General features: G+C 43.6%; 3 protein-coding genes across 4 annotated transcripts; all 3 read left to right on the plus strand.

Annotated features, from left to right (window-relative positions):
* The first annotated feature begins 281 nt into the window (after positions 1–281).
* LOC139342000 (tubulin beta-4B chain) lies at positions 282–3,907 on the plus strand. Its single transcript, XM_070978815.1, has 7 exons — positions 282–405; positions 620–728; positions 1,410–1,520; positions 1,724–1,968; positions 2,073–2,395; positions 2,475–2,819; positions 2,895–3,907. Exons 1-7 carry the CDS (start codon positions 349–351, stop codon positions 3,040–3,042), a joined length of 1,338 nt encoding a protein of 445 aa, XP_070834916.1. The 5' UTR covers positions 282–348; the 3' UTR covers positions 3,043–3,907.
* A 1,024-nt stretch (positions 3,908–4,931) lies between these two features.
* nrde2 (NRDE-2, necessary for RNA interference, domain containing) lies at positions 4,932–15,755 on the plus strand. 2 transcript variants are annotated; one of them, XM_070978814.1, is made up of 19 exons: positions 4,932–5,019; positions 5,910–6,003; positions 6,321–6,530; positions 6,650–6,790; positions 6,942–7,207; positions 7,386–7,609; positions 8,257–8,481; positions 8,723–8,912; positions 9,594–9,727; positions 10,002–10,122; positions 10,253–10,425; positions 10,556–10,727; positions 10,832–11,052; positions 11,169–11,664; positions 13,022–13,437; positions 13,548–13,687; positions 13,876–14,017; positions 15,199–15,270; positions 15,356–15,755. In XM_070978814.1, exons 1-19 carry the CDS (start codon positions 4,959–4,961, stop codon positions 15,479–15,481), a joined length of 3,624 nt encoding a protein of 1,207 aa, XP_070834915.1. In that variant the 5' UTR covers positions 4,932–4,958; the 3' UTR covers positions 15,482–15,755. The 2 variants fall into 2 exon arrangements, 1 of the variants encoding a protein (XP_070834915.1); XR_011603027.1 differs by lacking the exons at positions 15,199–15,270; positions 15,356–15,755 and having other exon boundaries at positions 4,949–5,019; positions 13,548–13,764; positions 13,876–13,941.
* A 2,467-nt stretch (positions 15,756–18,222) lies between these two features.
* On the plus strand, positions 18,223–25,784 carry calm1a (calmodulin 1a). Its single transcript, XM_070978797.1, has 6 exons — positions 18,223–18,419; positions 23,339–23,369; positions 23,514–23,657; positions 23,760–23,866; positions 24,162–24,297; positions 24,606–25,784. Exons 1-6 carry the CDS (start codon positions 18,417–18,419, stop codon positions 24,632–24,634), a joined length of 450 nt encoding a protein of 149 aa, XP_070834898.1. The 5' UTR covers positions 18,223–18,416; the 3' UTR covers positions 24,635–25,784.
* The last annotated feature ends 344 nt before the right edge of the window (positions 25,785–26,128 follow it).

Raw genomic sequence — 26,128 nt, forward strand, 5'->3', positions numbered from 1 at the left:
GTCACAGATGATCAATCTATCACTCTTTTTCGGCTTTCAATGAATTAATGCTGAACACAATCGACCGTTAGGCGTGTCTCTGCAGAAACGTTGTTGTGTATTGAATTCTATTTTGTATTACCAAGGCAACGCAGCCCCTGTACAACCATCCAATCAAAACTGGGAACCAAGTTTTCTCGTCCAATGAGCTGTGTGATGGGCTCTGACTGATACTTCGTTGGTCCAATTGTGTTTATCGGCCATCTGTAGCTGGATCTTCCCTTCCTTCTCAGGTTAGTCCGTTGCTGGAGTGTAAGAGCGGTAACAACTTTGTCTAGTGTTGTGAAGAAGTTTGAAATATCGACCAAAATGAGGGAAATCGTACACCTGCAGGCAGGCCAGTGTGGAAACCAAATTGGAGCAAAGGTGAGGATAGTTTTTTGAGTGAAGCGAGGTCTTAAGTCGCTGAAAAAGAGCGTGAATGTTTAAATTCGGATTGGGCGGGCAGATAAATTAGCTTACTTAGCAACAAAGCTAATGATAGCCTCGGCGCCCACACCGCCGATGGGTTTGAGTCGCAAAAGTATGTCATGCTAGTTAGCCAGCTAATTTAACGGTGCGTGTGTTTTTCTGTCTCTAGTTCTGGGAGGTGATAAGTGACGAACATGGCATCGACCCGTCCGGGACATACCACGGGGACAGCGACCTGCAGCTGGAACGAATCAACGTGTACTACAACGAGGCAACAGGTTAAGTTCAGTTGCTAAGCGTTCAGAGCTTCCGAGTTCGATTAGCGCATTTCTGTGGGAGCTAAGGTAGCTCAATGACACTGGAAAGGCTTGTTAGTACCGCAGCCATCCAGCAGGGGGCCGTTATCCCACTGGAAGCCAGTCAAAGTCGGCTCTGCTTCACTCTCCTTCCTGGTTACTGTCGCCCCGTTTCCAAGATACAACAGATCAACAAACCTCCAGCTAAGGAAACTTTGCATTAGCTTTAACTTTAATATTAACTTTCATTTCAGTTCAATTCAAATTTCACACCTTATATAAGCGAAACACTTCGCAGTTAATGAGAGGCAGCAGAGGGTCATTATCTCATCATAGTTGTTCAAGATCCAAGATCGGATAAGGAAAGTACCTGAATCACTTTTGCATGTAGGTTTCATCCTTTGTTTGCTGCAGCTGTGCTTTAAGCAAACCTGGCTGTATGAAATGCAGTCTAACTGTTAGTAGTACTAGTAATAATAACAATAATAATAATAGTAATTCACAGTTATTGCTTAAGAGGTTGCTCAGTGTCAAAACTGTTTAAGGTTAATCCAATCTGTTCTTTTTTGTTGTTGTTGTATTTCCATTCAGTAAAATGAAAAATAGTCACCATATCTTAGTTTAGGCATGCTAACTAAAAGGAGGATGTGTTTTTATCTCCAGGTGGCAAGTATGTCCCTCGTGCAGTGCTGGTGGACTTGGAGCCAGGCACAATGGACTCTGTGAGGTCTGGTCCGTTTGGACAAGTCTTTAGACCAGACAACTTTGTCTTTGGTGAGAATTAACACGTGAACGCAAAATGTGTGTTGTAGCTCAGTAGCATTTCCACAGTCCTTTCAGAGTAAAGGAGCTGGCCTTTTTCATTCCATGCATGGTGCACTGCAAGTAAATTGTGTGTGACTTTGTATGTATGATGCAGTCATGTTTCAAGTATAGTTAGATCCAATGTTTTAATTTCTCTGTTTGCGTGAACACAGGCCAGAGCGGAGCAGGTAATAACTGGGCCAAAGGCCACTACACTGAGGGGGCTGAGCTTGTGGACTCGGTCCTGGATGTGGTGAGGAAGGAGGCAGAGAGCTGCGACTGCCTCCAGGGTTTCCAGCTCACACACTCCCTGGGAGGAGGTACTGGCTCCGGCATGGGCACGCTGCTCATCAGCAAAATCCGAGAGGAGTACCCAGACCGCATCATGAACACTTTCAGCGTGGTGCCTTCACCTAAGGTTCATATAATGCACAAGAATATTTTCAAATAAAATATGTGTTCCTCATTTTCTTCTCTGTGCTTTAATGCCTCTTCCTCCCTTTGTCTCGTCTTTCCCTCCAGGTGTCAGACACAGTGGTCGAGCCGTACAATGCCACCCTCTCCGTCCACCAGCTGGTCGAGAACACGGATGAGACCTACTGCATTGATAATGAGGCCCTGTATGACATCTGCTTCCGCACGCTGAAGCTCACCACACCCACCTACGGCGACCTCAACCATCTCGTCTCTGCCACCATGAGCGGGGTCACCACCTGCCTGCGCTTCCCTGGCCAGCTCAACGCTGACTTGAGGAAGCTGGCTGTCAACATGGTGCCCTTCCCCAGGCTACACTTCTTCATGCCAGGGTTTGCCCCCCTGACCAGCCGTGGCAGCCAGCAGTACAGGTAGAGAGGCAGGAGCCTTATCAGCTTTATCTTATTTGTACACATTTGAAAAAATCCTAATTGAATTGTCTTTTTGTAGGGCTCTGACAGTCCCCGAACTCACCCAGCAGATGTTCGATGCCAAGAACATGATGGCAGCTTGCGACCCACGCCACGGCCGCTACCTTACGGTCGCTGCCATCTTCAGAGGGCGCATGTCCATGAAGGAGGTGGACGAGCAGATGCTGAATGTGCAGAACAAGAACAGCAGCTACTTTGTGGAGTGGATCCCCAACAATGTCAAGACAGCTGTCTGCGACATCCCTCCACGCGGCCTCAAGATGGCCGCCACCTTTATTGGCAACAGCACAGCCATTCAGGAGCTGTTCAAGCGCATCTCGGAGCAGTTCACCGCCATGTTCCGCCGCAAGGCCTTCCTCCACTGGTGAGTAAAAGATGTCAGGACAGTGGGGAGAAGTTGCCGTTCTTTTTCCTTTGAGTAATTCTGAACTTGCTGCAGGTACACGGGCGAGGGAATGGATGAGATGGAGTTCACAGAGGCTGAGAGCAACATGAACGACCTGGTGTCTGAGTACCAGCAGTACCAGGACGCCACCGCTGAGGAAGAGGGCGAGTTCGAGGAGGATGGTGAAGAGGACCTGGCCTAGATACTGACCGTGACCTTTTCTTCACTCTGCAACAGGCTGGACAACACAGTTCAAATCATCTCACGTTATTGATGGTTGGCTTTAAATCAATTTGGACAAGAATTAAACAACAACAACAAAACAAATTCCACTTACTTTGTCCAGCCTGAGCAGAAGTGCAAATGAATTTTCCAGCCTTGGTGTTTAAATGCTGTCTGTTCTGTTTTCACTCCAGTTTTTTCGCTGTTCCTCCTTCATGTTTGGATATGAATGTTTTTAACATGTTCTGTTTCCTGTCTTGTGTCAGTCAACCCTAAGTGGCAGCACTAATGTTCACTTGGAAGAAGAAAACTTGGAGCACACTGTAACAGTTTATTAGCTTCTGGGCTGCTGACTGCACAAACAGTCAATGGTCAAGATGACTTTCCTGGTATACATACGTGTCAGGAAACTCTAGTTCTCATCATTTTCACATCACAGTTCAATATTAGAGTTCTTCCCATTCCTGGTGAGCATGTGTTGACATTTTTTTGTCCAGTCAGTTATGTTGTGAACTCATTTAAATGTTCACCCTTTGTCTGTAACGTCTTTGTTCAGCTTCAACTTTTGAATCTATTTGTGAAAGTGAATGTAACATTGAGCAGTTCATGGCACTCGTTCCTGAATGTGCCCCTTGGCTCTGTTTGAGATTAGACTGTAGTCTTTAAGGAGAATGAAATCATTTCATTCATCAAAAAGAAAAACCTGTAAAATGCACTGAACACTGTGGTGTGAGGATCTGGCCACTGTTACATCATTGTTACTGTGGTTCTGACATTTTATCCACATGGAAAGTGTAATTGAAATTTTAATAAAGTTCTTATGAGTTGGTGCTATGCCGTGGGTTACTCATACTGTGTGTTCTTAAGTGAACTTACCCATTACAGGTGGCTGATTGTCACTCAAATTAGAATCTCTACACATTCTTATGTATTAGCTTGACTAAATATCCTCAACTGTGTAAGTCTTCAGCTTCAGGCTACTGACTAGAGTAGCAACATCAAGACTGAATCCAAATCCAAAAGTGTTTTTTCGCTAATTCTTAATGTCTGAGAAGGAAAGTCTATTTCTCAGTTCAGATCAGTATGTAGTTTCTGCAAATGTTCCTGATGCAATGTTCAGCGTCCATCAGACATCCCTGTCCGAGTGCTGCAGCTGGACGACTGGTAGACAACAAGTGGTTCAGTGCATCAGTGAACATTTAAGTGGCTGACAGCTTTAAGACTGAGCCTCATGAAATATTCACAAGGAACAGGTTGGTTTAATTTAACTGCCAGGTCAGCTCAACACACACACACACACACACACACACACACACACACACACACACACACACACACACACACACACACACACACACACACACAGCATCCAGAATTCAAGACATGTACACTACCGAGTAAAACTGGGGAATATCCAAAGAGATAAATAAATGCAGTTACTTTCTTTTGGATTAGAAGAGGTCATAATTGAAGCAATGTAGGGTATCAATTCATTTTCAAATACACTAAACATTTACATCAGTGTATGTTATTTGGCAGGAATAAAAATAATATTCATTTCCATGTAAAGCATTTGCGTGCGATTTCTTTGAGCTGCAAATAGATTGATCAGTTTTTTCCTCCACATTTCCATTCCATCACAATCAAAGTCTTAAGTGTTAAAAATGTAAAGTACAATCAGTCTACTGTTAAAAATACTCCCATTAATATAATCATAATACAGAATAAAATACATCTTGGGGAATAAATTAGTCATACATTCGCATATATGCCAGGGGATCAAGGTTGAAAAAATAAAAGAAAACAAGAGGTCAGTTTTTAAAAAAAAGGTCATTTTATTTCGGTAACCGGCCTGTCACTGACGTCATAATCCTGCGACTGTTTATTTGTATCATCATGGCGCTGTTTCCAGCTTTCGCAGAAGTAGAGAGCAACAAAGTTGAAGATTCGTCCAAAGGTTATCACTCTTTCAAGTAGCACCCGTTTTAATATCGATTGTTATGCGCCTCAGTACTCTGCTGTCATTAAGTTTAGAGGATAAATTTGGTGAACAACGAGCTAGCTGATATTAGCCTGTCGTCAATGCTGAATGACAGACTGTAGCGTTAGCTTACTTTCCTAACAAGAAGTTTACATATATACATGCTCCACGGTTTCCTCTGGCTTTTTGATTGCCTTGATTGAGTGTCTCAGTCGTTAGGCGTTTGCGTCGTCAAAAGTACAGTGTATATGTGCAATGTATAAGCTGTTCTTTGACTGGAGACTTCATGGCATTTGGCTATAAACTGAAGGTTAATGGATTATTCGTGATGTTAGTGCTGTCCCATTCCCGTTGACGTCACTATTTCATAACTCAATGAGTGTGTTTAGATACATTCTTCTCTCCTGTATTTGAGTCTTGTTGGCATTGATAATATTGGGACACGACCTTTACGTAGACCATAGAGAAACTTGGTTATTTAGCTTCACAGAGACATGATTGTAACATTATTCCAGGTTCCTGATCCTCTGTGGCAGTGAATGTATGTCTTTGGCTCATCCACATGCAGAAAAACAACCTTTTCTGCACAGACTGCATTTACTCAGTTTAGTTTCAGGTTTCCTAGACTTTGCTGTACTTACTTATCTTCTCGATTTCACTTCTCCATCTAATTGTGAATGAAAGAGGAGGGAAATGTATCCTCTACATTATTAGGATATGACTTGTCCACATGGGCTTCAAAACGCAGTTACACATATGATTCTACATTGCATGTAAACACACTCAGTGAGTGATAATAATCATCATGATCTCTCAATCGTCATGACCACTGAATAACACTTGTTATGATCACTCTCTCCTTTCAGATTTAGACTGGCTGAAGAATAAGAGTTTTCAGACTGGAGATGCCCTCTCTCTTCACAGGCAGTATTTTAAGAAGACTGATGAGAAGGAATCAAGGTACAAGTTAAAGAAGATGGCCAGTTTCTTGGCTTGCAGTCACAAAGCTTTGCAGTTTGCTGCATTTTTTAAGATTTCCTCTTAAAGCATTACATTATGCATTTCCCCATATGTTTTTCTTGTGTCTGTGTTCTTCTTACTTGCATCTGTATGTCTTCACTCAGAAGCACCCTGTAACCCTGTTTAGAAATCTCCTAAATAAAAAGTTTTTCTGTTGTTTTTATTATTCCAAGTACTTGAGAAATATAAAAATAAACCTGATTTTGTTTGAGCCAGGTGTTTAGTTTGAATGTGTTCTCTCACCTTATAATCTTCAGTGTGGACAGAGAGCTGAGCTCTGTGGAGGAGGAGACAGAAGACCAGAAAGAGGGTTATGCTCCACCCAAAAAGAAGAAAAAGAAGAGTGAAAAGAAGAGGAAGAAGAAGAAAAAACACAAAAAGAAGAGTGGGACGTATTCGGACAGCAATGGATCTGACTCTGAAACGATTTACCCCAGTGACCTCAAAAGGGAAAAAGAGGCAGATGGGTATAGACACACGCTTGTACATCACACGTACTGTCACTCTAAATTTTACACACAATAGTGCTGCCTTACTTCTGCTCTGTGGTTATGGTTGGTGTATGTGTATGTGTGCATCCATGCAGGCCTCAAGCTGCTCCGTTAGCAAGCCGTTTCTCCTGGCTGGATGACCTCCAGTCGCCCACAGAGCAGCTGTTCTGTGTGGACCGTAAAGCAGACCAAGCCAACTGGACGTACAAGTCCCTGTACAGAGGAGATGTTGCCAGGTAACACACATGCACACACTCTCTTTCTCCTAACATTTTCATTTTTCAAGGATTGTCTGTCTTAGTGACTGTCCCTGCTCATACTGTGTCTACCTTTTTTGTAGTGGGTTATCATTTTAAAGATAATTTTGAAACTGTCTGTGTGTTCCAGGTATAAGAGGAAAGGCAGCTCGTCCCTGGGTCTGGACCCCCACAGACAGGGAGTCAGCTGGGAGGAGTCAGAGTCAAATAAGAAACAGAAAAGCAGAGCCAAGAAGGAAGCAGCAGACAGATACTTCTCGACAGTCAGTTGCCAGCAGCTCAGGTCTGAACCCCCCGTTCCTACAATCCCCAAGATTCCCGAGTGCAGTGATTCCTTCAGCCCCACCACCTTCCTCCCACTGGGTGACGATGAGGAGAACAAAGGAGGAGAGACGGGTAAGAGCTTTCACCACAACAGGCTGTGAAGACGAGACTTTATTAGATCAAAATAGTCTAGCAAAAACCACAGCTGTTGTCATTTCAGTATGACTTTGAAAGCCACTCTTACCTTTATATTTTCAATTTGAATTGTAATCCTCACCACTAACTCTAAACCTTTAATGTGTCAATCCAGGTGACAGAGTGGAGACATCATTCGTAAATCCCCTCGGTGTGTATGACTCCTCCACGGCCCTGTGGCTGCAGGGAAGGGGACAGCCGGAGCAGACAGAGCAGGAGCAGAAGGACACGCAGACGGGGCAGAGTGTGCTTTTGGCCGGGAGGACTGAAGAGTTTAACAGGCGACTCAGAGAGCAGCCAGCAGACACGCAGCTCTGGATCAAATTCATACGATACCAGGTACAAAGACTCTGCTTTTGTCACTATATTTACTTCCTTTACAATCAACTTGGGATAATGCACTATACAGGCTGTCAGTGTTTGTATGGATGTCTATGTGTCCGTGTTTGTGTGGGGTTTGTACATGTGCATTGTAATAAGGATATTAAGGGAAGCCTTATTCTAGATTCTTCTAATCCTCGATAAATCCCAGATAAAGACCAAAACGAACAATGTGCTACCTGTCTGTGGCCCTTAAGGACCATTCATTAATACTGAAGACGTAAATCTTTAAAGAATAGATCTGGAATGTGTCGTATATTCTTTTTAAAAAGGCTTCGTACTTTCCCAAAACAGCTTTTAGCAAACGTTACTCAAATAAAAGACCACACTGTATGTGCATGTCTCAAAATGATGGCTGCTCTGCAACAGGTGACCCAACTGAGTAGCAACTGGTTACCTCGGGCTGCACGTAAGGGGACAATAAAGTTCACGTTGAAATTTGAAAGTTAAATTGCAAACTAAGCTCCATTTGTACTGCCTGCAGACTGACACATGGTTGGTAGGAAAAACCATTAATACATCTAAACTCCTCAACAATTAAGTCTTTCCTTGAATTATTCCTATGCAGCAGTACTTAAACTCACCATCTCCTCTTCTCTCTCTAGGATGAGCTAAATGCGATAGCGTTTGGAGGCAAGGAGGAGCAATATGGCAGCGATGCGGCTGAGCGCCGTCACTCTTCCCAGCGAGCAGTCCTGGAAAAAAAGCTGAGCATCGCAGAGCGAGCAGTGGCCACCAACCCCTGCTGCATTGCTCTGCAGCTGGAGAGGCTCAGGATCTGTCAAGAGCTCTGGGAGCCCTCGCTTCTGGCTAAAGAGTGGAAGAAACTGGTCAGTGTACAGTCTTTGTGTTTCCATGTAACTCAGCGCTGCATGTTCAAAACCCGATTATGGATTTTTTTTGTATTTAGTTACACAATTCTGTATTAGAGCAAAGGCCCTCCATATTGTCTTCTATTAATCCTTTTCAAAAGCATTGAATGCTTCTTTGCGCCTGCAAAATGGTCACATTCCTACTTTTTGTCACTGACTTGTAAGCTTGTAGTCATTGTTAATGCGGCTTGCATTTCAGGTGTTCCTCCACCCAAACAGTGCCCCCTTGTGGAGGGAGTATCTGCTGTTCACCCAGAGCTACTTCAGCAACTTCACTGTGCCAAAGGTCAACTCTGCCTACGGGAAGTGTCTGAGCACGCTCAGTGCTGTGCGTGACGGCAGCATGGTGTCTCACCCAGCCCTGCCAGGGATTGAGGAGGATATGTTGGGTGAGCAAGGTTTTGTTTTAGCTTTTACACTTGGAGAAGATGGCGAAGTGCACGGGTTCCCAACTTGAGGAGAGGGTGACAGAGGTTCACGTGGTGTCGTGAGGCTGTCTTGATTTTAAAGGATGCACTCACTCACTCCTCACTCTCTGCTAAACAGCCTTGTCCCGCATTAGAAGAGTACATATTTAAAACTGCCAAAGAACTAATAGGGCAATGGCCAAGAGAAAAGACTGAATTTGTCACAAAAAAAGAATTCCATTAAGTATGTATGATTATTAAAATGTTAAAAAAAAGCATAATTTAGACAGAGAATTTCCTAATTTCCACAGAAAAGAATTGGCTCAAAATTCATCCAAGTTGTTCATTGTACACAAACTTCTGCAGTTTTTCCATTCACTGTTTGGGATAATTGCACAGTTAATCAGTTGTTCTGTCCTCTTATTGTAATGCATCAGTTCACTGAGTGATAGAAAAGGAGTCCCCTAAGGAACAAGGTTGGGAACCACTTAATGAATAGCAGTTTCACATTCACTTACTCTGCTCAGTTTCTCAGTCAGCCCAGTTTTATCACCTTCTGTTCACACATATAAATACAAATAATCAACATGTAATACATTCTATTTTTGTTTGTTTGTGTTTGTGCAGTCAGTGTTTACTGAAAGTTGTCTTCTTTCTGTCCAGATATCTTCACCCAGCAGTGTCACTTCTTGCGTCAGTCTGGTCATTCAGAGAAGGCGATTTCTCTGTTTCAGGCCATGATCGATTTTACTTTCTACAAACCCGACAGCGTACGAGAACTGTCCACCAAGCAGCAGGTAAACACACACACACACACGGAAGATAAAGCACTAAAACTGTACAGGGACTAAACATAATCCTACTTTTAGCATTTAGATTGGAAATCTAAATAATCTTGGCCATAAAACCCAATCATAATACTGTAATGATGACTAAGAGAAATTAGTTTTTTTTTTAATGATTGGTTTCCCACTTCATTTGTGTAACGCATGCACACGACAACACACATGGACACAGGCAGCTCGATACGGGTTTCATCATGGCATCATGTTTTATGTGGAATGTGTGCAGGTTGAGTTCTTTGAGCCATTCTGGGACAGCGGGGAGGCGAGGGTCGGAGAGCCGGGGGCCAGAGGTTGGAAAGCCTGGATGCTCCAGCAAGAGCGAGGAGGGTGGCTACAGCCCAGTGCAGGTGAAACACGCACACACGAACACACAGATGTACACACAGACATCCTCACGGCTTTATTTAGTATTGATGTGATGGTTAAAATCAGAACAAAAACAAGAAAATGAGCGTCACATCCTGTGTGTGTTCACAGAGGAAGAAGAGGAGGAGGACGAGGATGAGGAGGAGGTGAAGGATCGGAGCCAGCCCAGACACACGGTCTGGTTGGACGTGGAGTCGTCTCGCGAGGCAGCTCACTGGCTGCCCTGGAGGCCCGACAAAGCCAAAGGCCAGTCAGAAGAGGACTGCGAGGACCCTGACAGACAGGTGCTGGTTTAAAGTGTCTCTGCTCATGTGTAGCATGTTTGCATTTACATTTACAGAAAGATTAAACTAATACAGCAAATAGATGTGACCACTTTGTTTGATTTCCTCGTCCCTTTCTCTCCAACTGTAGGTATTGTTTGATGACATCGGCCCCTCGCTAATTTGTCTGTCCTCACCAGAGCTCCAGCTCCGTCTTCTTCTCCGTTTCTTGTCATTCCTGGGGCTGCCTGTTGACTCGGTGCTCTCTGCTGCCCCCTGTCAGCCTGGCCTGCTGCTGGAGAACCTTTCTCTGCTCACTCAGGGTATAAATGACACAGTCAGAATAACACAAACTAGCTATTTATTGTTGACAACTTAACCATCAACTTGAAGACAGTGACAAGTCTGACTCCATGTCACATCTTAGGTCATCAGCTCCAGCGTCCTCTGACCTCTCATGACCTACATGACTCTGGGGTCAACTCTGTAGGTCTCATGACCACTCTCCAGGGACCAAGGAAGTTGGTGGGGCTCGGGAAGCAGGGTGAGACGTTTGTCACCCATGTGTTCAGTATGGTCCAACCCGTCCTTCCTGCCCAGCACCGAGCCATCCTGTCCCTCAGCTGGATGCGGTACGAGAAGCTCAAGGTAGGAGTTTATCTGACTTTTGGAAGAAATGAGCATGTAGGTCCACTTGGTTTCAACTCAAAAGAGTGACTGACCCTTTGCACTTATTTTCTTGTGTGTGTTTGTGTATATGGCAGATCTTGCGCTGCCTCCATGGTGGCAACAAAAAGCGTCTCCGCTCTCAGGGCAAGAGCAGCAAACGAGTTGCCAAGCAGCTCCTCAAAGAATCCGACAACCGCTCGTCGTTGGCACTGTGGCGGGAGTACGCCCACCTGGAGTGGATGCTTGGCAACCTTGACGAGGCTCGCAAAGTCTTCTCCACGGCCACAGCTATAGGGGGGGGCAAAGGGCTGAGGAGCCCCACCCTCTGTGAGCTGTGTCTGCTGTGGGCCCAGCTGGAAGTGGAGGATGGGTCAGGTGTGCGAGGAGGAGCACTGACTGATGCCACCGTGTCCCCAGCTGTGTGTGTACTAGCCAGGCTAGCAGAAGGAACCTCCTCATCCTCCTCTTCATCCTGCCAGCCCCTCTCCCCGGTTTCCATCCTGAAAGCCCGGAGGTCATATGAACAGGCTCTGACTGCCGGCTTGTCAGCCCTGGACCAACACCCCCACAGCCCTCAGGCCTGCGGAAAAGGTTCACTTTATCAACAAATTCTCTTTGCTTCACCTGTCAGATATGTGCTGCATAGGTCCTACATCAGGAATATATCACTGGTTTGCATGTTTTTCCTACATTTACTACAAATCTTGTTGTCTGTTCTAAGTGTTCTTGCTGACTGTTGGTCCAAACATACCATGCCATTTGTTTAGATTCATGACTACATATTTATCATGCTGTCAGTGTTTTGTGATTATATTAGTACGATGTGAAAATCAACTTGCGAACTTGAAACTACAGAACTTGAAAAGCTCATTACAGCCCAATCTTACAAAGCATGCTTCAAAGGGACCTTTCAGTGAACCTGTTCACCTGTGGAATGTTCCAAACAGATGTTTTTGGAGCATTCCACAACTTCCCCAGTCTTTAGTTGCTCCTGTCCCAACTTGTCTGAAACATGTTGCTACATCAACTTCAGAATAAGCAGATATTTACAAAAATCACAGAATGATGAGGTAAAACATTAAATATATTTTCTTTGTAGTGTTTTCCATTGACGATATACGAAAAAGGGTTAGCACGTTATCACATTGTTTTCTGTATGTTTCACACAGCATCTTGGAATCAGGGTTGTCAAACTCTCTGTGTGAAACTCACTTGAGTCATTTTTATGTTAGGTAACATCAGGCCAGGGATTGCTGTGGTGCTAAAAACAGAGTTGTCTGCTTGCTGTGACTGAATCCATGTAACTGATAGTAAAACTGAATTTTAAAATGATTATTTTTGTGGATTGGTCACATCACCCAGTCCACTTAATCAGGTATCTATGGTGATACGTGTCAAGCAGATCAGATTGGCGTATACCTAATTATTATTCAAGATATTAGTATAATTACATTTTTATACTTTTTAATTATTGAACAAAAGCATTCCCAAACTAACAGTAGTCTCTGGTCTCTAGATTACATTTTATCTTGAGTACCACTAGGTCTGGTGGATTTTTGTACAGCAACAAAACTGTTGTTCAGAGTTGAGCTAAAGCATTCAGTTTCTTGGTGATTCACAGACAGTGGAAGGAGTAAAAGCCAATGAAAAACAAAATTGAGACTAGTTATGTGATGCATGAGACATCATTAAAACACTGCAAACTAAAGAAAAAACAGCTCCCCAAATGTCCTCCCCATTTGAAAGCAGGGCCCACATTTATTAGGCCTTGTTTTTTACAGACGATATTTTGACTTGTCAGTGTAGGAAAGCCCAGGTAACTCATTAAGAGTGAACTTCATTTAGCTTTGGTTTCCCAGTCCTGCTTTTGTTCATGCTGGCTCACTGTCACACTGTCGTGCCTTATTGGGACATGATGATTTTACTTCTCATCTCATCATTCCACCAGGTCAAGAGGACCTTCTAGGAGAGAAGCTGAGGCTGAGAGGCCTGACAGGCTGCTACGCTCTGTTTCAGTACCTCACTGTGGGCATCCAAGCTGCTAGTGCCATCTACAGCCAGGCCAGACAGCACATGGAGGAGCTGCACCGCACACTAATACTTGACAAGCAGCTCAACAGTAACGAGGAGGCCAGCCTCGCTAACACTGATGCTAGCCAAGCTGTAGTTGTTTCCAGCCATATCAGCAGGCACTATGCTAACAGGCTAGCTTCTGAGTGTGAGGTATTAGCAGTGCAGCAGGCGACGTTGCTTAGATATCACAACAGCATCGCTGTGTTTCCCCTGCTAACACTGAGACAGGTGCTGACCTCTGCCATCACCACCTGGCCCTGCAACGCCCCCCTCTGGAGCATATATGTACAGGTAAGACATGATCACATTGGAAGATGCCAAAACTCGTTTTTTTAATCATCACAATCAATCGGTCATTTGGACTGAGCTTCAGAATGACCGTCATGTGATCTGTGTTTCAGGTGGAGGACCGTTACCACAGTGCTGGCCGGGCACGTCGCTTTTTTCACTCTGTAACCAGGGACAACAGCAGCGTGTTGCCGCGTCTCTTTGCCATTGTTGCCGAACAAAAAAGGAAGCAGCTGGTGGATGCTGCTCAGAGGTAAGCGTAGAAAAGAAGATGAGCAGGTGCAGGGTCGTTCTGCACTGATGGAATAAGCATTGCAACACCTTCAAAAGGTGCAGTCAAGATGCCATGATCGTTTTTTCCCATTCTTTTGTGCAAAAAGCCAAGAAAACTCACTTTCACAAAAACTAAATACTGTATATATATTTTTATGGTCTTTATAGGTCTTGTTGCCACGACACCGCATTGCCCATCCTGCCAGAGAACGGCCTCAGTAACCGTATCCGTGGACTGTTTGAAAGTGCCACAGCAACAGAGACGGGCTCTCGCTGTCCTTTACTTTGGAGGATGTACATGCACTTCCTGGTGAGACGGCACATAACACACACAAACTCGCAGCTTTGCCGCCGCTGTGAGGACACTGCCAAGCTCACTTCCTGTTGACCGGTCAGCTGAGGAAAAAACACAAATTAGGGGAAGTTCAGAATCATTTTCAGCAGTTACTCAATCAGTCAGAGCAGCCGTGTGGTTACAGAGTTCACTGACAGGGTGTGTTAGTATAAAGCAAGTGCAGGCCTAATCATCTGTTATGTACCTCTTGACTACAGTTCATTCGATGGACTTCACACTTTCTTGGCGGGTGTACTGCTGAGGACCCAAGGGAGTGAAATTTTGAGTGTGAAGTAGTTTGGATGAGCAGTTCTCGAGAAAGCTGAGAAACATTTTTCAGAGGATGCAGGGCTGAAGAGCCCCCGCAGTTCTAAACAGAGCCGTTCCAGACCCAGAACTCCTCATCTTTCTGTGAAATCCCCAGTTTTGAGGATGGTGACTTGTGTGCAATCCTCAGAAATGGAATGGAATTCTTATTCTGTTGTTCAGTCAACACAATGTTGGTTCATAATTTTGTAAGAGTAGCGTAGCTCCTTTAAGGAACAGGGCAGTACATAATGCGTGTGCACAGTGAGTGTGTAGTTGAGTAAGAGAGAGCAAGTGGCAGAAACGTGACGGTGAATGTGAGCGGAGCAGAGGAAAAGGTTAGCAGAAAGCTGTCAATCTGAAAGCTGTTAAATGTCATTAAACGAAGAAGCAGGAAAAACTACAATGATTGTTCGGGACTGCTGCATCTAGAACTCGATGTCGATGTCGATGATATTGAGAAAAGCTGTAAGCAGCAATACCAGAGGCCGAGCAGTCAGCCCATTCCCAACATGCATGATTTGAATGGACACTGCGCTGGTCCAATTAAAGTCAGGATTTTTCTAAAATATTTTCAGAGGATTCAAATACAAATGTCCACTTTTGAAAAGCCTGCTGTGCTTTTAAGATCCCATTTTGCTCTGCATGTCATTCTGCTTGTTAATCTCTGATCTTACCGCCTATTTCCTCTTTTGCCAAATATTGACTTAGAGATTGATGCATAAGAACTAACACATATAGTAAGCCCAGCCTCTACAGTTACGTGCTTTATGTAATTACGCAAATATTGACCATCATTATGTGTTTGTGTTTGTGTGTGTGTGTGTGTGTGTGTGTGTGTGTATTTGCAGGTGTCAGAAGGGAAAGTGGATAAAGCCACAGGAATCTTCTACAAGGCCTTACAGAACGTCCCCTGGGCTAAGGTGAGACACAAAAGTTATATTTCATAACTGCAGTTATACCTGTCGACTATTATTAATCAAAGTAACCATCTCCCTCTCTCTTCAGGGTTTGTACATGGACGGAGTGCAGTTGTTCCCGGAGCACCTGCAGGAGTTTGTAGATCTGATGACAGAGAAAGAACTCCGGCTCAGACTGCCTTTAGAAGAACTGGATATACTTCTGGAGGACTGAACACAGACACACACACATCATTCAGCAACTTGAGTTTGCTTTACTTGCAACATGCCAGCCCACATATTGGTGCACTCGATGGCAAAAAGAGGAGACACGTGCAAACTCAGACACTCACACACATGCATAGCTGCAGTATTAAACAGGAAAGTTGCAGTTATCTAAAGGTGGGCAAGGAGCCACCCTTTGTACATTCTAGTGCTTTGCTTTCACAGCGCACCACCAGGACTGTGTTTTTGTATCTGATACTGTCAATAAATGCAATTTTCACTTATATGTCTGTGCTGTAGCTTTGTTCATGTATATGAGCCTACACTGCATGCGTTCTGAGGTTGAAGGCCTGTGTTTCAAATGAAATATCCTATAATAAAATTCCATGACATTTATATTTGATCTGATTGTGAAAAGGTACTACATATTAGAGTCTACTCTAAGGAACTGTAAACAAATACAGAGAGAAATGAGAAACGTAAGGAAGAAAGAAAAAACATTACACTGCCTTAGCATTAATAGAAGCATAACTGTCAACATTTTGGCTGGTAATGTTCACATGCAACTGCTCCTTGGTTAAGAAAGTGCATGACGGTGATGGTAATGAGGTGAAATGATACTGTATTTCTGCACCTTGGTGAAACAACCTTACCCAGAGACCAAGAATAGAAAAACAGACTGCAGTGTCAAGTTTAGGAAGTTGTCACTTCCCACATAGTCTAATTTAAGTCAGTTCTAGCTTTCAGTAATTTTTTTTTCATATTAAATTTCAGGTTATGTGTTGTTGCTTTTTTTTTTTTTTTTTTTGAATGTATTTAAAACCTTTCTAATTTTAAGAATGACATTTTAAACCTTGAAAATTCAATCACTTTATTTTTTTTTATTTTTGCATGTATACCCTGAGTAAGTTTTATTCATTCATTCCCTCTGTGGCATGCAACACTTTTTGGCAACTCACCTGTGAATCACCTGAAAGTTTTCACCGACCCTACTCCCATATTACGCATCACACAGGATATACTGTACTCAGCAGCGGTGGAGTCGCTCCCTCCTTCCATTGTTGCCGCGCCGTGGTTTGACGCATTGCAGATCCGCGTTGGCCAATCAGCAGCCTCTGTACAGGGTGCAGAATATTGCGGGTCTGCTCTGTCCAATCAGCATCCGTCTCTCAAACTCAAACCCGCATCTTCTCCAGTGCCGTTAGCCGCGCTGTTAAGAACGTATCCTTCCGCGTGCATAAAAGTCTGTATAACACAAACTAGTCCGTCACTTTCAACATATTAGAAACCTAGCATAGATACGAGGAACTTCTCCTTCAAAGTTGCTTTTTACATCTTTTTCTTTTAAAGGCAAACAACTATTATTATGAACAACTCATTTATTTTAATTAAAGTTGTGGTTATATGTTTTTCTTACCCTTTTTTCCAGGCAAAATTGTCATTGAAAAACACAGTGTGTTGTATATTATAATGTTATGTGTAATAGGTCTGAAGAATATATGTTTTTGCATGAAAATCCAATTCTTTTTTTAGGTTGTTGTACTTGTAATGTTGATGCCACACACATTTCAATTTACATGATATCAATGCGCACAGGTAAATTAGACACCTGTTTCAGTTAAACAGGTCCAGATTACAATAACAATGCCTGCCTATGATTTTGATGCCAGATGTAATGGAGGCCAGTTGGCCAAGAGGCATCAGCAAGCTTCATGATTGGTGCCAACTGGATAATACTGGAAAACATACGAGACAATCTCCCAAAGCCAAAATCCGACTAATAACTCAGCATGAGTCAGCGGTTTCTGTCTGTGAGATACTTGTGATCACAAAGCATTTTTGACTGTCCCAGTCCTAGAAATGTATTCATTTCATGAATAAAATATTAATTTATATTTTGAATATGTATTCCAAGCAAAATTTAAAATGTGTTTAAAGTGTAGAATTGCATCCCATATTTGTGGGAGTTTTGATGCAATAGAAACACATAACATCTTCCTGTTTATTTAGGGAGAACACAAAAAAGTTCCCCCAAAATAAAACATTGTAGATAGATGAATTTGGAGTTGTTTGAGAACACTTGACAATTCTAATTGTTTGGCTTACTTATTGAATGATAGTTCACTACAAGTTTGACTATCTTAGCTGTCCTCCAACATTTATAGACATCCAGTGAAACTGTCCTGTACTGCTTCGTGTTGGTTTGCAGTCCAATAGACCAACTATCAGACTGATGACTGTCCCATGAGAGATGCACCCATTTTAGAAATTGAATTTTGAATTTTGAAATTGAAACAGATTTTCAGAGGCAGATCCAAACTTTGCACACGGTTTCATTCAGCCGACTGCAGTCCAGTTCTTCTGTGTCTGAATTATGACTGCATATGTTCAATAATTTTTACAGTTTGTTTTCCTAATTAATTTGTATTTATCCATAGAGCAACAAACAAACTTTAATTAGGTATTATTCCAGAACAAGCGGATGCTGCTCTGCACTGAACTTCATAAGAATTTGGCGGTGTCATCCCACAGGCCCTGAGTCCCCCACAATAGGCTAATCCGGCCATGCACAGCAAACACACCTTTCCACTTCAATCCTTTCATTGTACCTGTGCTTCTCATTGGAAACGGAGACTAGTTTTTAAACTCAGAAAACCGGTTAAAGTAAGAATAACTCCCCCGTGTGTGACATGAGGCCGAGAGACAGGTACGCGCACAGCAGCAGGTTTATATGCATGTGTGTGTACGCGTGCGCGCACGTCGTAATAGACGGAGAAAGAGCGAGACGACTGACAGAGCGAGTTTCCCCACACTGCGGAGGAATACAGTGAGCCTTACAGCAGTGGTTCGTCTTGCCTGCCCGCCTCCAGCGAGCCTTATTCAGTGGCAACCGTCCATTTCCTCTCTCCCTGTAGCAGTAGAAGACCAACGTTTCCAACTCAGACATGGTGAGTAATTACTTATCAGCCGTGGTTTGCGATATATACGACTTGAAATTGTGAGTTCACTGAATGCAAGCGAGCTGTTCTCACGTTTCTCACGAGACTCGTTTTGTTGTATTATCCTGAAGCCTCCATTGCAGAGAGCGCGAGAGGGCTGGGATTGGATGCTCAGTTGAGTTAGCCGGCTAACTAGCTGTTAACACTGAGGCGGCTCGACACTGCAGCCCGTCGCTGCGAGCGACAAGTTTATCACGTCAACGTATCTTAAATTAGTACCCGCCAGTGGAGTGATAACATAGCTAAGGTTAGTCGACATTGCCCACACTAAATTGTGCTGCATATTACTGCCGGCAACATATTGGCAGTAGTTGTGACGGCTCAATTGTCTGCCAGTGTTAGCATCACAGCTAGTGTTACAACCCCAATGACTGATTTTCCAGTATACGACAGCTGTAACATCATTAAACTCCTCATTTTCGGCTCAAGAGTTGTGCAGTGTATTTCGGGAGTGATGCTGGAAACGCAATGGCGTGTGGTGAATCTTTGCACTGAATTGTGGATGCCGGTGTTGCGCCGATGTCGGTGACCATTTTCATGTCTGATTCACAGACATTAGACAGCTACGACTGATGGGTGTTGGTGGAGTACAGACAGATCTGCATTTCTGGCCACCAGATTCTGCTACTCCAGGGTCACATATTTTCCTAGTTGTTACCGTAACCCTTATCGATAGCAGCTATAGAAGTACAACGTTACTCTGTTGTAAAGACTGCAGTGGTAACAGCTGGCAGCCTTAATTAGGTCACAGAATATGGTGTAACACCTGTACATGGCCACTTTGCCACAGAAGAAACCAAAGATATGTGTCGTGAAATCTGTGAATTGAACATGTTGATGACAGTCGACTCGTTTCATTTGATCTTAGAAGTAACATGTTAATAAAGTCTGATATGTCTTGTATATTTGAACATTGAACAAGGAAGAAAAGCAGTTTTTCTTTCATACAATATGAAACAGCGAAACGCTGATACCAGATAGCATCATTTATTGTTGCTCATAACTTGTGGTGAGCTCAGTTAATGTCAGTTAGATTGGCTTTAAAACCATGTTATTTGCTAGTTGATATACATGTAGTTGTGTAGACAAGTTTTCAGTGACTGGTGGGGATGATCTGTGTTGAACAATTAATTAGTGAATTATAGAATAAAAACAGAATTGATTTGTGTAACTACCTGCTGAATATACTTACCGTGGGTACATGGTTGGTTTGTGGATGTTATAGCTACATGGCTGACATAGTGTGATACAGGAAGTAGGGAGCAGTCAGTGGGATTGAGACATCTTTCCATTTGTCGGATGTGTTTAAAGCAGACAGACATCTTGCTGCTTTTTGAATGTGTGAGTTATTCCTGATAAACCTGCTTGAAATGAGAATACATAGCAAACAAAATATATATTGCTGTATACTTAGGGTCAGCTTAGTTCATTATAGTGTACACAGACTCGGTGGATGTGTATTTTTTACACATCAGCATTCACCTTAAATGTCTTAGTACTATCCATAGGTGCTGTAAAAGTAACTCAAAGGCCTACATGCTACACCCGCACTAACAGGACTGTGGTCTGTACTGTAAGGCACTGCAGCGCCTTGAGAGGAATTTGGCCTGGGTATTAGAGGGGGTTAGCAGCTTGTTAACCAACGCTAGAGCGCATACACATATGCATGGACACACGCATCATCGCTGTCATTATCATCAGCCCAATTCTCAAAGCCTGATTATTATTGCTTGACAGTGCTAATACCTTGGAGATGAAATATTTCAGTTTTAACCATTATGTTCCCCCCTCCTCCCCCACATTCTCTCTGTCCTCAAGGTCAGAAAAATACAGAATATAATTGAGATTAGATATCAATATTTAGAGTAATAATTTTCACAAATGCCTTTCAGGCTGTCATTTCTAAAAACCTTCCAAGCAGATTCTTCAGTTTCTAAATTTCATCTAATGACAGCACTCTGAAAAAGATTCAGATATCATGACGTGGGTCTTTCTGGCATTTATTTTAACAAAATACTATTACTCTAAACATACTCATGACTTGTAGGACAGGATAGAAAAAAGATTCGTGAGCAACAACATGTGGATTTTGTTAAATGTTGTTGACAGTAGTATCTTGTAGTGGGCACAAGCTATTAAAGCACACAGCATCATTTCTCCATTAATTGCATGCTATTTTGCAGCACGGTAATCCAGTGGAGACTTCATATGATTTTTCAATATTGGTCTATGTGCACAGTAACCATGATGGTGGAACTGTCTTTGCTTGTTGATTGCCCGTTTGCCCGAGTCATGACTTCGCGTCCAAAGTAGGTTATGCCCCGAGTTGTCATGATTCAACCAATTTTTTTAGCTAATTTAGTTACAGTTTAACTAGTAGTTATTAATCCTCTATTGTCAACTTTACACCCTAATTTAGGAGAGAACTCACACATAGTTGGTGCAAACACGTGCAGGTTGTAACGTATTCTTGCATATTCTTATATGCCCTAAAGGTGAGTGCATGGGTTGGCTTTCGTAAGAAGGGCAGGTGTTTTTTGTTGGTTTGTTTCTTTGTTTTTCCCATTTTCAAGGTTTACACAAATGAAATGCAAGTCATAGGGCCTTTATGTTCAACATTTTGACTCATTTACTTCAAACAAACCTGAACTGACTCATGGTGGACTCCTGGAAGTTAGCGAGCCACTCACTGAAACTGTTGTAACTGTGTGGATAGGGGCAGTCACAGGGGGCCATTTGGTGTGACCCATGATGCTGTCTAAGAGGTCCGATGACCAGCCAACTGATCCTCCCTAGGAGCTGCAACTGTAGCAGTGAGATGACAGGCCACAGATTAACACATGCATATACACACACACAAAAAACCTCTATGACCTCCCCCCAGTCTGGACACTGTTACTCTCGCACACCTTAAATCAATTTTCCTGACACACTGAAGTGACCTCCTCTGGCTTGGCCTCCTGGCCTGTACACACACACACATTCGCTTTTGTTGTCAGTGTTGAGGGCTCTTCATCTGTTGAACTACTGCAGGAGGTGGACACTTCATCTGTGCATCCTTCTTTACGGTACATCTGCTGGGGAGATGGACCGGCTCACACACACGCTGACATGGAGGCACAGGGAGTGGGTTTCTCTAAAGTCTCACCCAGTTGGAGTCAGATGCGGCCAGGGAGGGACAGCGTCTGGTCACGTACACTCAGCACTGCAAGACACAAGGACAGAAAGGAAGATCGACAGTAAAGCAGACAGATTTATTGAGAGACAGACAGATGGACGAGTAACCAGACAAACGTCAACAGAAGGACCGGCTTTTCCATCAGCTCTTCATCTGGTTCATGGAAGAGAGAGATGTCTTTTGTCAGGTCAGTGCCAATCCACTGACCCTATGCCACTCCAGAGGGATTGTGAAAACTTCTGTCATCTATCCAGCCATCCACTCACTTTAGACGGATTGAAAGAAAGACAAGTCCATTCGTGTGTCCATCCAACTATCTACCTGTTCAGGAGGACTAAAAACCAACCTGTTTTGACATCTACTCAAATCAAGTCTCAAACTCAAGTGTTTTCCTCTCCCATATAGTTATGTAACTAATCAGAGAGATGGCAGAATCTCCTGTCTACCATTCCCTTTGTCCATCTGTTTTACAAATCAGGAACAACTGATAGATGTCTGGCCATAATTTTTTTCGTCCACCTGTTCCTCCCCTTCCAACACATCACTGCTGCCCTTCTTGTTATCATTCCCTCATCATGCTGCCAAAGAACGTCGCTCTGTACCAGGCAGAGGATGAACTGGTGAGCCTATTCACTGTCTATGACCTCTTGGACGAACAACAGCACCACTACAACGAGCTCATCCAGCAGCAGGAGAGGAGCTACAGAGCCTTCCTGCAGATGCTGATGGACTCATCGTCCAGCCGAATGGACAGCCTCGTCAGAGAGATGCAGGACCTGAGAAATTGCCTGCAGAGAACAAAGGCCGAGGTGGCGGAGCTTAAAAAACAGGCTGTCCAGAACAGCAAGCGAGCCGAGTGTCTGGCTGAAGGCTTGGTAATGGTGCGAGGGGCGCTGGATGGCCTCAGCATTAAATCAGGAGTTGCTGGAGGTGCAGGAGGAAGAGGTGTGGATCTGAAGCAGCGCAAAGCAGGTGGTGGGTTAAGGCTGGATGGAGGAGGAAGAGGACGTGGAAGCAGAGGCGGAGAGGCGAAAAAACCAGAACCGAAAGCAGTAAAGCTAGTGGCTGACCTCACAGATATCCACTTTGATGACATAAAGGTTGTACACAGATGCACACACAGTGAAATCAATGGGTTGGCTGAAGCTTTTAGCCTCACTAGGTGGTATGTCGGTGTAAGTGTGTGGCTTGTAGATAGCCAAACATTCCGACTCATGGCTTTGAGATAGTGTGTGGTCGCGGTTCATACTGGAAATGATTTTGCTGTGACTAGATGTTGGTATGAACATGCTCTCTGAGTATAACTTTAAGTGTTGTTCATACCAATTACTGATCCCAAGTGCTTCTTGGGTTCTGTTCATTGTGGTCACATCACTTTACCTGTGACACCAGCTTGTTTTAATGGTGTGTCCTTGTAGCCTTCTTCCTTTTAGTGTATGATCTCTTGGTCTCCTCTGACTTGCGATTGTTGCATAAGTGTGACTAAGTGTGGCTGTTGCTGATTGGGTGTTGGCTTGCATGTAGGGTTTTAACATCTTGGACGTAAAAGGTAAATTGTGTCACTCCGGGACCTGGGTTCACATTCCTGTTTGCATCCCAGCCTTTACCTGAAGGGTTCAGTTATTTTGGTATTTTGAAGGTGTATTATTTTTTCTCTTCTCAATAACTTTTCTCCTCCTCCTATTTTTAGGCTGACCAACTAACAGAAGAGCAGATTGCAGGTAAGGTGACAATATAAAAATGCAATAAACACACACAGTCTGCACAGGCCCATGCATTAGCACCTGCAATACCAATTTTGTTACATCTGCTGTCACTAATGTTTTCTCTGTCACCCGTTCCTCCACTCCTCTGTGCCTGTCCAGAGTTCAAGGAGGCCTTCTCCCTGTTTGATAAGGATGGAGATGGGACCATCACCACTAAGGAGCTGGGTACTGTCATGAGGTCACTTGGTCAAAACCCAACCGAGGCCGAACTCCAGGACATGATCAACGAGGTGGACGCAGATGGTATGCCGGCTCTGCCTCAACCTGGGGAAGGATTTAGTGAATCCAGTCTTTGTAGACCCTTTGACTGGTTGTAATTATAACTTCTGACCTTTTCTCCTTCAGGCAACGGGACCATTGACTTCCCTGAGTTCCTGACAATGATGGCGAGGAAGATGAAGGACACTGACAGTGAGGAGGAGATCAGGGAGGCCTTCAGGGTGTTTGATAAGGTAAGCCTTTATGTCTCATCAGTAGTTTGGCAGTAACACACAAAAGTCAGTCTGAATTCAGGGGGTTACCTAAGCTGAAGTTGACAGCTAACTTGCATGACAGTGATATCTGATAAAGACATTGCAGACTGTGTGTGACTGACTTTAATGCTGTGTGTGTGTGTGTGTGTGTGTGTGTGTGTGTGTGTGTGTGTGTGTGTGTGTGTGTGTGTGTGTGTGTGTGTGTGTGTGTGTGTGTGTGTGTGTGTGTGTGTGTGTGTGTGTGTGTGTGTGTGTGTGTGTGTGTGTTGGCCAGGATGGCAATGGTTACATTAGCGCTGCAGAGCTGCGTCATGTGATGACTAACCTGGGAGAGAAGTTGACAGATGAGGAAGTAGACGAGATGATCAGAGAAGCAGACATCGATGGAGACGGACAGGTCAACTATGAAGGTATTGGACAGCAAAGTCTGGAGACTTGAGAAAGTTTAACCACATCAGAATAATTTGTATTACATAGCTCTGCACACCATTTTCTTTCCTTTATCATTGGTGTTATGATTAGTTATGTGTCTGGAACAGGGCTAAGTTATGTAAGCTGATACTGATGATAGACAGGCTCTGTGTCATTTTGTGTTTGAGGCGTGTCTAATGGCTGGGTTATTTTGGTCTGTTTAGTCTTTAGTTTTGATGAATGTGTTATAGTACATGAATTACATACTGTTCCTGATGGGTTTTTATTGTTTCTCTTTTCCCCACAGAATTTGTTCAGATGATGACCGCCAAATGAATCTGGCTCACATTAAGACAAAGAATCAGTCAAATGTTTCACTTACCTCTTATTGCAAAAATCTACATTTATTCATACTGTTCTGTATAGACAACTTAAACTGAATGTTGGAAAACTGAAAATCTGTCCATATAAACAAGCTCAAAAAAAAAAAGTAAAAGACAAAAAGAAAAACCTAAATGAATCTGCATGTACTGGCTTGTATACCCCGCCCCCCCAGCGCTAAGCTGCCCAATCAAGATCTCAACTCGTTAGCCAAGCAGCCTCTCTGCAGCTGGCTGGTTTGGCCACTGCTCCTCTGCTTCCTGGTTCCATCTGCCTGATGTCATGATGATTATATGGGCTGGCCAATCGCCTTTCTTCTATGACTTCCTGTTTCCCTTTTTTTTCTGTTCTTCATGCATGCAGCTTTAGATGGGTTACTGCTGAGAGCCCAATGGCAGAGGCTGTTGTTGGGCCTCTGGTTGGCCTGGGACCCACATAGAGGAGGGAGGGGTTAGTTGACAGATGGATAGGAGTGAGTGAACCAGCGGAACCTTTGCAGTTTGCTTACCTAAATGAAGTCAGTGACGACAGAGATATTTTTCAGAAAAATATTAAAATGGAATAAATAAGAACTCATTTTAGATTCTGTGTTTCTGGCATGTCAGGATACTCGCTTTATCCTTTGTGTGTTTACCTTTTTTGAGGGTGGAGCCTGGGTGGGGCATAGATTTGAGCCCCCTTGGGCGTTGGGTGTGTCCTAGACTATTTGGAGGGGTGGGGTGGGTGTTAAAGGTGATGATGTACAAGAGCAACTTTTGAGGCAATATAAATAACACGAGAATCAGCTTTTGCAAAGTTGGAGATGTGCAAACAATGAATCTGTGGTTCCTCACCGAAGCATACCTAGGACGTATGTTGCCTCAAAGGTTGCATGTCTATCATGACTCTACGGGGATGTTAATTTCAGTTTAGTGGGGACGGGGTCGGTGCTTTGCGGCATTTCTATCTTGTGTTTGTGTGTGAGTTTGCGTGTGTAAGTGTGTGCGTGTGGGTGCGGCGAGGCCCGGCCCAGTCCAACTGTTCTGTTCAGTTCAGTTGATCTGCATTCCAAGTTGTACATGCTGGTCTTTACATTTTGTTTTTCCAATAAAATACCATGAACTAACATCTCGCATCTGGTTTTTCTGTTTGTTTCTTAAAAATAAGCCAACTTGTGTTTTCTTTCAGCAGGCCGATTCTGTGGGGGAAGCGCAGCTTTAAAATGACTCATCTGTGCTTGTTATTGCATGCAGTGTCTTTCTTAGTGTGTAAATGTAAGCACAGACACTGGAAGCCACTTAATAAAAAATAAACAAGTGCAGTGTCCTATCAATATTCTGTTCATATGAGGGAAAAGTTATGTCAAAGGAGGATGTTTAAAACGTGGTCGTGTTCAAAAGTCTATATTGTCCAGTTGACCAACATGTCAGTGTCCTGAACACTAATGATGGTTGCGGACGCCATCATATC

The sequence above is a fragment of the Chaetodon trifascialis genome, chromosome 14 (genome assembly GCF_039877785.1).
Source record: "Chaetodon trifascialis isolate fChaTrf1 chromosome 14, fChaTrf1.hap1, whole genome shotgun sequence".
Lineage (NCBI taxonomy): Eukaryota > Metazoa > Chordata > Actinopteri > Chaetodontiformes > Chaetodontidae > Chaetodon > Chaetodon trifascialis.